General features: G+C 45.8%; 1 protein-coding gene across 1 annotated transcript in view; it reads left to right on the top strand.

The window, feature by feature from the left end:
• LOC104542049 (low-density lipoprotein receptor-related protein 4-like) overlaps positions 1-12,189 on the top strand; it is a gene marked incomplete at its 3' end in the record, with an annotated part of 50,873 nt that extends 38,684 nt beyond the window's left edge. The window contains exons 3-15 of the mRNA XM_010186249.1: positions 793-909; positions 2,930-3,043; positions 3,302-3,418; positions 5,911-6,039; positions 6,352-6,471; positions 6,602-6,727; positions 8,335-8,385; positions 9,047-9,172; positions 9,622-9,756; positions 9,924-10,049; positions 10,962-11,192; positions 11,494-11,650; positions 11,972-12,189. Of these exons, the coding sequence (XP_010184551.1) occupies positions 793-909; positions 2,930-3,043; positions 3,302-3,418; positions 5,911-6,039; positions 6,352-6,471; positions 6,602-6,727; positions 8,335-8,385; positions 9,047-9,172; positions 9,622-9,756; positions 9,924-10,049; positions 10,962-11,192; positions 11,494-11,650; positions 11,972-12,189 (1,767 nt within the window). The remainder of the gene's footprint in view (positions 1-792; positions 910-2,929; positions 3,044-3,301; positions 3,419-5,910; positions 6,040-6,351; positions 6,472-6,601; positions 6,728-8,334; positions 8,386-9,046; positions 9,173-9,621; positions 9,757-9,923; positions 10,050-10,961; positions 11,193-11,493; positions 11,651-11,971) is intronic.
• Positions 12,190-12,301: the final 112 nt, after the last annotated feature.

Below are 12,301 nucleotides of genomic sequence, written 5' to 3'. Positions count from 1 at the left end.
ACTGCAGCTGGCAGCACTTAAAAGCATGAACCTGGCAGGGCTGAGTGTTCCTCTCATCTGTGAGGGGAAGGACAGGGCTGATGCGCCCCCTGGAATTCCAGCTTTGTCTCTAGGCCTCTTCAGACAGTGTGGATTTGTGGTTCCACTCCATTGCCAGCAGATTCCTATGTAGCCAGGCATCATCCCATGTCTGCCCCCTTCCTGTGTCCCTTCTGGAGACCTCTAGCAGAGTTTGAACTCTGTTGCCCTCACATGAGGTACAGTGAATTATCCCCAACAGTGGATTCCTTTTTCTAGGCTTCTCCTTTCAGGTTTGTTAGACAAAAATGCTGGTGGAGTCCCTGTGCTGGAACACACACAGTAGCTTGTACCTTGAAAAAATTCTGTTCTCAAAAACATCGCTTCTGATAGCTCCCACTCTAAAGAACTTGCTGAGTAATAGAAACAGGATGGACTGCACTGGAAAACGTGCAGGAAAGATGTTGATAATGTAATTTTGCTTGTTATAAAACAAATGCAGTTATGGAAGGACAAGAAAGCTCACGGATGAGAGAGAAAAAGGGAACTCGGTGGGGGAATTGTGGTGGCTATTGTGGCAAGGTCAGTGCTTCTCTGGGGAGGAGAGACTGCCAAGCTACAGACCTGCTCTGGCTCCCCATCTGAGGGACAGCTCTTCCTCATGACCTGAAATGTTACATCTTTTGTTTCTAAGCGGTGGGAGGGAGGGAAGGAACTTTGCTTTCAGGAAGGAAGCTGGCTGCAGCTCCATGAGGTGTTTCTTTGCCGTTGCAGTGCTGCCCACTTGCTCGCCCTTGGACTTCCACTGTGACAACGGGAAGTGCATCCGCAGGTCGTGGGTCTGCGATGGGGACAATGACTGCGAGGATGATTCTGATGAACAGGACTGCCGTAAGTCACCTCTCTGCAGGGAGAGGGTGGGTGCAGTGCCTTCCTGTCATGGCCGGGGAAAGTTGACCATTTTTATTACAGGAATGTAAGAGTTTATCTACTGAGTCAGATCTCTGGCTTTTTATAAGCTCTATGCTGCCCTCTGACAGCGGTGTGTACCTGGTGTCCGTAAATCCTGCTACCCTGGCACCTGGATCGCTGTTCAGCTGCCTGTCGTGGGGGAGGGGATGCTTCCCCATCCAGCTGGAGAACCATTTATGCCCTGCAGCCTTGCTAGTTAATGTCCCATGAAGCGCTTCCCTGGGCTGAGCTCTTCATGTCCTCCCCTGTTCGTGGAAACACCTAACCCCTGCCAAATCCTGCTGAACTGCCTGTCTGGCAGACTTCCTGTGGCCTCAGGTTCCACTGTCTGACTTTTCTGCTGTGCCGGGCCGTCCCTTCAAACAGAGCTCCCTGAGGAAAGGGAGGTGCTTGTAGAGATGCTGCCCATGCAGAGACCAGTTACTGTGAAAGGTGTCTGCTGCCATGTGAGGCACTATCTTCAAAAGAGCTGCCGTGGCAGACTGTGAGCACTGCTGTTGTGCTTCTACAGATTATTAAAATGGAGGGAATTTTGCCTGAAAGCTTTGAAGTTCAGCCCCCACTTTTTCCCTTTGTGTTGAGGACAAGGATTTCTTATGGTTGGCTTCCATTAGCAAAAGATGTTCAGGGATACAACTTTCCTTCTCCACAACATATCGTCAGGTCCGTACTTGGCAGCACATGCCAGAGAACCAGTGTGTTATGTAGCACTGGAGCTTTGACTTCTCTTGAACTGCACTGGTTGGTATGGCTGTTATCCAGCTGCAGTTAGGAGCAGAACTGTTGTGCTGTCTGGCTGAGATGGTTGCAGCTGCTTAATAAGCATCGCTCCACAGCCCTTGAGTTCTACGTAAGTTGTGTGCATGGTGCTCCAGAGTGGATCTGACGGAGGGACCACATCTCAATGAATGCAAAAATAAAGCTCTTGGCTGTAAAGTATTCTGTGTCCAATGCTTGCATGGAAATGAATTCACTTTTCGATCAGTATGTCCCTGACCTTTGCCTGCCCTTCTGGGCAAAAGGCTGGGAAGCGAGGTTCAGGGGTTTGACGTCTTGTGTGATGCTCTGGATTGCAGGACTAAGCTCAGTTTATCGGTCTCTATTAAGAGATTTTCATGAAAGAAAAGGTATATAGGTCTAGGTCTGTTTGGTCTTCTGTATTTCAGAAAAGTTTGGAATGCCCTCATATCTAAGACAATAGTGTGATCAAAAGATCTGGAAACTAATGAAAGGACGAAGGCGAGGTTCTGTGAATAAGAGACTCCTAGGGGGTTGTTCAGACTAGAACATAACTATAGAAAGGTTTCTGTTGGATTGATGTCCTCAGGTGCTCATTTTGCAGTCCCTTTCCTCACTGGTCTGCAGACAAGCTTCGTTAGAAGACTGGCAGAGAGGGTGGTATGAAGCTGCAAATACTGAGGTGTTCGGAAGAGGAAGTTTAATTTTTCTGTCTCCTTTTTCAATGAATGTTTCCTTGGCTTTGAAGATAGCTTTGGCATTGTTGTGAAAAGAACACGGAGCTATAATTCTACCAGCAATTATTCATTAGATAATGATAAGGACTATTAATTCCTTTAAAAAGAGGCCTGGATTGCCTTTTTTCTGTGCAGGGATCTCTTGAGCCTGGCTTGAGGCTGTGTTAGAACACCAGCACAGGGTGAGTGGCTCCATCTCACTGTTCTGGGTACTTTTTCCACCCCATGTTCTCAAGTTTTAGAGCCTGCTGTACTACTGACTTGCAGATGGAGTGGAAGAGTGACACTCAAGGAGTCTCGCAGTGGCCCTCCTGGTATTGTTAAGGGAAGGGAAATCAGCTCTCTAACATCACGGTGTCCTTGGAGGATTATGTTGCTTGATTTGTAACACGTCACAGATTTGGTGTTCTGCAAGGTACGTCTTCTTGCCTTGCCCTCACCTTGTCTCCATTGTATCCCTCCAGCTCCACGGGAGTGTGAGGAAGATGAGTTCTCATGTCAGAATGGATACTGCATCCGCAGCCTGTGGCACTGTGATGGTGACAACGACTGTGGCGACAACAGTGATGAGCAGTGTGGTGAGTAATGTGGCTCTACAAATACTGCCCTGTCAGTGATTTAAAAGGGGTTGCATAGACTCCTACCTGTGTAGCTCTAGGGTTCCCTGAGCACTTGAGACCTGTTATTCCTTGACATGCTCTTGTGAAGTCCCATGGATTCCTTTTGAATGAGCAATCTTGTTTGTGGGTGCCCTAGGAGCTTTAGGAGCATGGTGCAGTTTTTTCCTGGGTACTCTGAGAAAAGCCAAGAGTTTGTTTGCATTGCTGTCTCTGCAGATATGAGAAAGTGTTCAGAGAAGGAGTTTCGTTGCAGTGACGGTAGCTGCATAGCTGAGCACTGGTTCTGTGATGGTGACACAGACTGCAAAGATGGCTCGGATGAAGAGAATTGCCGTAAGTGCTCTCCTTGCTTTGTAATCACAGGAAATAGCCCTTTGGACCTGCTTCTCTCCTGGGGTTTGGCACATTTTCTGCAGCAGAAGTCAAAACCAAGTTAGTCCTGCCTGTACTGGCAGCTATGCAGCCTTCTGTTGCCTACCCTAGAGGGCACAAGAGAATGGTGTCTCTCTTATGTTACCTCAAAGGTGTATTTTGCCTCTGCCTGCTGCTTCTCTGGTCCTTCCCATGGCTGTGTGACCTTGAGTCCAAGCAGGAGGCTTATGCTTTACTAAATACAGCTCTATATAAAAGTGTAGGAGTTGGAGGGCAAGGGGACGGAGAGAAAACTACTCCCTTTGTTTTCCTCTTGTCTGATTTCTGCCTGAAATTTGTAGGGGCCTCTGCCCACTGACAGCATCCTCAGGGATGGGATGTCCCCAGCTGGCACACTGCAGGGGCTGCCTGCCTGACCAACCTCTCTTTGCTCAGATGCTTTATGCAGGACGTTGTCTGAAAAGGGTCAATAGGACAAGGTAGCTGGAAGCTTATGTGAAGGAGGGCAGTGGGAGCCCACAACATTTGTTTTCTCCTCCACCTTCAGAGGCCTGTAGCAAGTGGGACAGGAGTGTATTATGTCCCTTCCTAACCCTCACTGCCTCTCTCCTGGGTCTGCGAGTGCTGTCGGTGTCTGTGGAAGTTGCAGTGGTCCCTCCCCCACCCTGCTCTCAAAGGCATTTTGCAGAATTTGTTCTAGATAGCAGGAAACTTCAAAAGGCTCTGTGAGGGGGATCGGGCCGCCAGCTCCTGAAGGGCAGGGGGAGTGGATGCATGGGGGAGCTGTCTTTTATCTCTCCAGATAATGAGAGCTGGCAAGGAGCCAGGAGCTGCAAACATTTCTAAGCCAGGACAGGGCTCGAAGAGGAAGCCAGCCTCTCTCCCTCTCCTTTCCCCCTCTGCCTTTCTCATTCCCTTGCCTGTCGGTTCCCCGCAGGCCATGAATAGGCCCACGGGAAGGGAAGGGAAATGTTTCAATCTTGCCTCCTATGATAGTTAGAGGGGCAACCAGAACTGGTGCCCTTGCTTCTGTGGGCTGAAATACTTCTCCAGTCCGGACTGGCAGTTGTCTCTATAAGGCATTTTAAGTAACTCCCTCAGAAGCTCAGTTTGGCTACTTGCCTTTCTCTTATCTTCTTCCATGTTGTCACCTTTTCCTTATCTCCAGTCCTGCTTGTCATTTAACTAGGACAAGGTGGGACTACACTGTTCTTCTTTATTTTTTTCTTTCCTTTTTTTTCCTTTTTGTTTCTTTTGGGGGAGTGTGTTATCACTGAATCACACTACATGCGAATCTGAGTTACTGACCTAATTTTCTCCTCAAGCAGACCCAAACACTCCTTTCGGGCTCCTTTGGTGAGGCACACGTTAACACACATTTTAGTATCTAGCCACTGGATACTCACTGAACTAAAGCTCCTATTGCATGCCAGTAGGCTGTGCCCACTACTTCAGGTTGGAGAGGCAGGTGTAGTTCACTTCCCAGACTGTCAGTCTTTCTTGTCCCTTTTGTTTAATGGATTTATTTTCAGAGGTCCTCAGTTGGAAGACTCATATGCCTGAAACATGCAGTTCATTCTCTGGACAGTAGTATGAGAAAAGGTGTCAAATTCTGTTGTGTGGGACTCAAAAGTATTTTTCATCCCTTCCCATGTAGTATATGGTTGAACAGAGAACAGTGGACAGATCCTTCACTATAACTTTGTTAGGCATTGCCCTGGGTCATCTGGCAGTGCTCCTTACTGGTAAGGCACAATTGGCTTTAGTGACAGCTTGAGAGGAAAGATAAGGTGGAAATCCTCAAAGGTCAGGTGCAAACCTTAGGCACCTTGCTGCTTGCTTACTTTCTTTGGTCTTCAAATGCTTATTTTTGTGAAAATTTAAAAAGAATAATTCTGTACTTTACCATTGCATTCTGACATGCCTCAATCTTTAATATAGAGCTACGCCAAAGGTTATCTTTACTTTTCCATCTGTTTTTGTATCTACATCTTCAGGTTTATTAAACAATTTAAACACTTTCTGGAGGGCACTAAGACAGTGTCTCAAGTATAAGACGGAAGGTAACATTCTTGCATCCGTCATGTTGCTTTCTCATCAACCCTTCCTTCTTCATTGCTGTTTCCTTCTCTAGAACTTAATGACTCTTGAAAAGTTAGTGTTTCTAGACTAATATCCTCTGTAATTCTTAAAAAATTTTATTTATTTATTTTTTAGTGGATTGTCTACACAGATGTCTTACACACAGCTTTAACCTGTCCCTCAGTGAAGTACAAACAGCATTCAGGTTCCTCTCAGTACCACAAGTCATGCAGAAATACACAGCAGTGGCTAGTAATTTCCACCACCTTTGCAGTGAATACTTGCTTGTCCGTTATTAGACTGAGAAGGTTGCATCTAAACTGGGTTGTATCCTGTCACCTCAGGCATTTTTTCTTTGATTCCCTTTTTAGCATCAGATGTTCCAGCTGCCACCTGCAGCTTGGAGGAATTTCAGTGTGCATATGGACGCTGCATCTTGGATATCTACCACTGTGATGGCGATGATGACTGTGGGGACTGGTCTGATGAATCTGACTGCTGTAAGTTAATGCAGGATGATATACTGGTCCAAGCATCTGACTTGCAAACCTAAATGGATTTTTGCATTGACTGGAGATGGGTTGCAGTGCAGACAGCAATCTAATTGTTCACACATAAACTGGCTCTTTTTTTTTTTTAACTTAGGAAAGTGAGAATACTTGGTGGAGTGGGAGTCACTATGTAGTCCGCACACTACTGCATACAGAAGTTAAAGTAGTTTACAGTAGTGGAGTGTAAGGGTGATGCTGAGAGGCTTTGGGTATGTTACATTGGCCTGAGTTTGTTCTTTATACTCTTTGCCATCTCTGCAGCATCTCACCAACCTTGTCGCTCTGGAGAGTTCATGTGCAACAGTGGCTTGTGCATTAACGCTGGCTGGAGGTGTGATGGAGACTTTGACTGTGATGACCAATCAGATGAGAGGAACTGCAGTGAGTGCTGGGTCCTGGAAGAAACATTCAGTTTCTGTGGATGCAAAAGAATGTTTGGGACTGTTAGCTTTGGAATTGGGTTTCTACTGATCCTTCTTGCTCATCAAATGTTCTTTTTTTGGTCCCTCAGCTACATCTATGTGCACAGCTGACCAGTTCCGCTGTAAATCAGGGCGCTGTGTCCGTCTGTCCTGGCGTTGTGATGGGGAAGATGACTGCTCTGACAACAGTGATGAGGAAAACTGTGAGAACACAGGTTTGGCCTGCTGTCTTGCTGTTCATAGCTAATGTTTCCATCCTGGAGATAATAGGTAGTGAAGTCTCTTTTGGATGGCTTCACTGAGTTCAGACTAGACTTTCCAGTGTTCCCTAAAAATGGGATCTGCAGGCTACCTTATACACTTGCAAACAGGTGCAGGTCTGTGTGCTTAAACTAACTGAGGTGATGGTGTTTTCTGGTCAAATATCAGATCCCTGTATCTTCCTATCCTGTCCCTACACTATGAATTACCACATAGCTCTGAGATTATTCCATTCAGATTTGGAAACATTAATAGTGTACAAAGTTGCTACCTTGTCAAATGGACTATGTCCAACTCACACCTTGTAGATAGTTCTGGATAGCTTTCATGTTGCCTTGTGAAATTGCCAAGCAATTCTAGCAGGCAGTGGAATCAAAAGGGCATTTTATGGAAGTGAAGGATAAAGCTTTTGTTTTAGAGGTTAAGGGCGTCAGCTTCCCCTTAGATATTTGCTCAGGAGTCCCTCTTTCTCTTTCTAGTAATCATTTAGCAGATAGCCATTCTCTTATATAATAGTGGTTATGGAGAAGAGGAGGGTTTCAACAGACCCTGCTGTTATGGTAGGATGCAAGGAGTATCTAGAATCCTCTATTTTCCTTAAGTCTCTCAGGATGTCTGTATTCCTTGTTGAGGAATAGTGTGTATTGGTCCTTGCATTCATCCCAGTGAGTGGAGCCTAGCTGTACATACTGACCCTTCTGGATCAGTGGATTTTAAACAGTGGGCTTAGGGGTGACAAAAGGCATTTGTGAAACTGTACCCCTTGTTTGGGCCTGTTGAGGAGGGGAGAGTGGGTGTTCTACAAGGACAACTGAGCTCAGACACACACTTGGTAGCCATTTGAGAGCAGCTGCTCTAGATCGGTCAGCTGTCACGAGCACCAGTGTGCAGGAGGTGGTGGTGATCTTGGAAAAAGCAATTGTACTTAAAGACAAGCTGTTAACTCTGTTTCCTCATCCTGATAACAAAGTTATTTAGAGGTATTGAACAGTTGCCATCTAGAAGCCAGGTCAAACTTACAGAGCCTCTGAAATTCAACCTCTCCACCTCAAGCTGAACCCAAGGTGATTGAGTTCAGCTACAGTTACTGTAAGGTTGGTTGTGCAGTTCTGCATTAGGTCTATGGTGATAGTCAGCAGGTAAAAATTAACTCAGGGGTTCCAAGCAGAATGTGTACTGGCTCATCGAAGTGAAATAGTGTGCTGCCCCAATGTCTGTAGCAAGAGTTAAAATCCTGTGTCACCTCTTGGATTTAGAGCAGAATTATATTTTTATTGGCCATAGAGAGAAGATTCCTAGAATACTGGGAGATCAGCTGATGTAACGATCTTTGTTTGATATGACAAATGCAGCCCAGGTTTCAGAATATTTCATATAAATCACCAGTGTGCTCTGAAAAGTGAATTTATGTGATTTGGTTTTATGTTCCCAGTTGACATGTCCCTAAGTTCTTATTTGTACTTGTTAATCTCAGAACTACCCTTTTCCATGCTGCTTACAGGAAGTCTGCCAATCTAATTGTTTCTTTGCTGATAACTGCATTGTCCTGTTGTCTTCCTAGGATTATCGGAGGGTGATGATTTGGAAACCACTAATAAAGTCAGCTTCAGAGGTACAAGAAATAAGAGGCAACAGGATAGCGCAGTTATTGCTGAAGAAACGATCAGATTGGCAAAGTCCCTACAAACAGCATTACTTTACTTGCAAGAAATCTGTAGAGTCTCCCTGCCAAGAGCAGAAGTTGAAGCGTGTAGCTCATGTGTGAAATCCTGTTGCCTGAGCTCAGATTTCAAGGATGAATGTAAATCTCATTCCAAGGCAGTCACAGTGCAGTTAGGGCTGGACAAGACAGTCATTCCTAGGCAGGTTTAAGATCCATAGCCATGCTAGGGTGACATATCAGATGGTTAAAGTAAGGAACTGACTGCTCTCTTGCACATACTGAGTAAGGTTGTGGAATCTGGAACCTAAGGGAACTAAGCCAGGACCTTCCAGTCATTCTGAGAGAAACTAAATAGCTGAACTTCCTAATAGAACAACATTGAACTTGATGTGAAGGGAGAGTTTGCAGGCCTCCAAATCAGCATAAAGCTATGTGGAGCAGTAAGGAGCACAAGATGAACTGAATTCAAGGAAAGATGAAGTAATGGATTTGTGCTTGTATGTAAAGTTTGTAACAAGTCTTAGAAAATGTTCTGTATCCTTTTCTTCACCATGAGTGCTGCTCCATCAGTAAGCTGTGGTGTGCTTACTTCCCCTTTCTTCTATTGCAGGGACCCCTCAGTGTGCTCCAGACCAGTTCTTGTGTGAGAACGGACGTTGTATTGGCCAGAGGAAGTTGTGCAACGGAGCAAATGATTGTGGAGATGGCAGTGATGAGAGTCCACATCAGAACTGCCGTAAGTTCTCACAAGTTCAGTCTTAAAGATAAATGTAGACACTGTGATGTGTGGGAGTCTATCTGGTGTTGCTGAAGAATGTATGTAAGGAAGAAAGACTGGGTTGTGATAATGGGAGAGAGTTGAAGACTGAGGAAAATTACCTTGGTGGTTTTGCCAACTACATACAGCAGACAAGTAATAATGAGGAGAAGATTATGATCTCAGGTATCAAAGTTTGTCCGCAGAGATAGCGAATCTTAAAACCATGTTATTCTGAGCTTTGTTGTCCCCTTTGGTTGTGGTCTGCAGGGGATAGTTCTGACTGTGAAGAGGCAGCTTCCAGCACAGCCTGTGTCCTCCCCCTCTTGTTCAGCCTATTCTGAAAGGCAACTGCTGCCTAACAGCTGAGGGCACAAGCAGCTGCCTTGTGGTTTCAGCTCAGTTATCTTCACATGTTTCTTTCGCAGGTCCACGGACAGGGGAGGAGAACTGCAATGTCAACAATGGTGGCTGTGCTCAGAAGTGCCAGATGGTACGAGGGATGGTGCAGTGCACCTGCCACACAGGTTACAGGCTCTTGGAAGATGGCCGATCATGCCAAGGTGAGTTTTTGGAGCACTAGCCTCATCCCTGCTGCTTTGATGTGCTTGAAGCTGATGGCTATGATAGGGTGCAAATCAGAGCGTGAAAGCAGAAGCAAGATATTGCTGTGATTGCCTGGTGTGTTGATGATCTCATGGTAACTTTTTCTCTGTTTGTTCACATGCAGATGTGAATGAATGTGCTGAGGAAGGTTACTGCAGCCAAGGCTGTACCAACAGTGAAGGAGGCTTCCAGTGCTGGTGTGAGCAAGGCTACGAGCTGCGACCTGACAAGCGAAGCTGCAAAGCTCTAGGTAAAGAGGATTTCAGCCTTATTCTGATGTGTGTGCATTGGTCCACTTCTCATAATTTTGCTGCTGATGTTCCTTTGGCAGCATTATGCTGTTCACAAAGCCAATATGTAAGGAAAAGGAAGTACCTGGATTTGTATTAGATGTGCCTGGGTTGTTGGTGAATGTCTGTGAAAGTTCTGTGTGATTTTGACCATGGAGAGATACTTCACTGTTTCCTGATCACCAGTCCTGAATGCTGTGAGTGACTGCTGTATGGACATCTGCTGGTTTTTAAGGGCATCTGTACACTTGTTTAACTTTATTGCTCAGCTCCTTTAATGTAGGAGCTGAGGAATTAGAAATTCCATCTAAAGAATTAAGATTTCATTAGTAATTCCACTAATGAAATCCATAAAGGATGTTGATATTGTTTTGGGCTTTTTGTATGTGTGGGGGGGTTTTTGTTGTTGTTGTTGTTGTTATTTTGTTTTTTTTTTTCTCTCCAGTGGGACTACCTTCTGAGTTTATATCCGGCTGAGGCAGATTTTAACTGTGTCTTGTCTGTGGTAGATGATGTGGTAGAGCATGTGTGTTTGTATGGCTAGGAGATGGATATAGGAAAAGGAAACTAGTCCAGCTGCCAAGTGGCTGCCTAGTGGTATGGCTTCAGAGGCTGAGGTGAAGGTGGGTTTAGGTGGGAGCTGACATGATCACTTCCTGCTTAGTGAATCTTTGCCAAAAAGATTTACAACTGCTCATCTTGGAGTTAGGACTGTGTATAGAGGATGTGAAAACAGCTCTCTGTGTTTTGCACTTGGGAGTTGATTTCTTGCTGCTGGTACTGCAGAATTATGTTCTGGGACTTGATGCAGAGGGAATGGTAGGCAGGACCCTGTCAAAGTACTCTAATGCTATCTTCTCGTGTATTTTCAGGGCCAGAACCAGTGCTACTTTTTGCCAATCGAATTGATATCAGACAAGTGTTGCCTCATCGCTCAGAGTATACGCTGCTCCTGAACAACCTGGAAAATGCCATTGCCCTTGATTTCCATCACAGCAAAGAGCTGGTGTTTTGGTCCGATGTCACTCTCGATCGCATCATGAGGGCCAATCTGAATGGTAGCAATGTGGAAGAGGTGGTTTCCACAGGGCTGGAGAGTCCAGGTGCGTCACCATGAGAAAGGCAAAAGCCTGAGGACTGACCATGGTGTGAGAATAGGGGTGGGTGAGTGGAGAAAAGTGGGTACTCAGCATTAAAAATGGAGCGCATCTTCGTGAGCAAGGGAATGGGTTGGATGGAATGGATGTGAGATCAGTGTCCCTGTGGAGTTAATCTTGACTGATGGGGGAAGAGTCAGGAGGACTGAATTGGGCCTCTTATGAGGCTGAGAGGGAAAGGAAGCTATTTTTCTGAGCAGATCCTGCTCCTGGTTTCATTTTGTGCTCAATTCTCCCCTGGAGATAGGTGGACTTGCTATTGACTGGATCCATGACAAATTATACTGGACAGACTCTGGGACATCTCGAATTGAAGTAGCCAACTTGGATGGCACTCACAGGAAAGTGCTTTTGTGGCAGAACCTGGAGAAGCCTCGAGCAATTGCCCTACATCCTATGGAGGGGTGAGTAAAAAGTTAGGACTCCAGTGAGCCATCTGTGCAAGTGCTTCCCTATGAACATTGAAAACCCCATCCTTGGTCACAAAGGCTGCCCCTGGGCTCAAACTTTCCTTTGATGCTGCCTATTTGGGGAACCTGACAATGTGGGAGACCTTCAGAGCCTTAATCCTGTTCTGGGCTCTTCAGGTTTCACCAGCCTCAAAGTATTGGCTGTCTGTTCTTCCATGGCTCTGACTCAGTTTCATGCTCGAGGTCACAAGACTGATAGTGTCTCGCCCTGACAGAGAGTGAGTTTTCTAGCCTGTCTCTCCCTGCCTCTTCCAGCACTATCTACTGGACCGACTGGGGCAACACTCCCCGCATTGAGTATTCCAACATGGATGGCTCTAATCGGCGCATCATTGCGGATACGCACCTCTTCTGGCCCAATGGACTGACCATTGACTATGCAGGACATCGAATGTACTGGGTGGATGCCAAACATCATGTCATTGAGAGAGCTGACCTCGATGGGAGCAATAGGAAGGCTGTTATTAGCCAAGGTAAGTAACAGGGCTACATACAGGGAATGCTCTCTGCAATAAAGACGACAAAGTCACACAGTGCTACTTTTGAGTTTTCAGAGGCACTTGTTCCTGCTTCTGTGCTTGTCCC

This window comes from Mesitornis unicolor, unplaced genomic scaffold (assembly GCF_000695765.1).
Source record: "Mesitornis unicolor isolate BGI_N332 unplaced genomic scaffold, ASM69576v1 scaffold1856, whole genome shotgun sequence".
Taxonomy (NCBI): Eukaryota; Metazoa; Chordata; class Aves; order Mesitornithiformes; family Mesitornithidae; genus Mesitornis; species Mesitornis unicolor.
The sequence above is the reverse complement of the archived record's forward strand: the minus strand, read 5'-3'. Positions and strand labels throughout refer to the sequence as shown.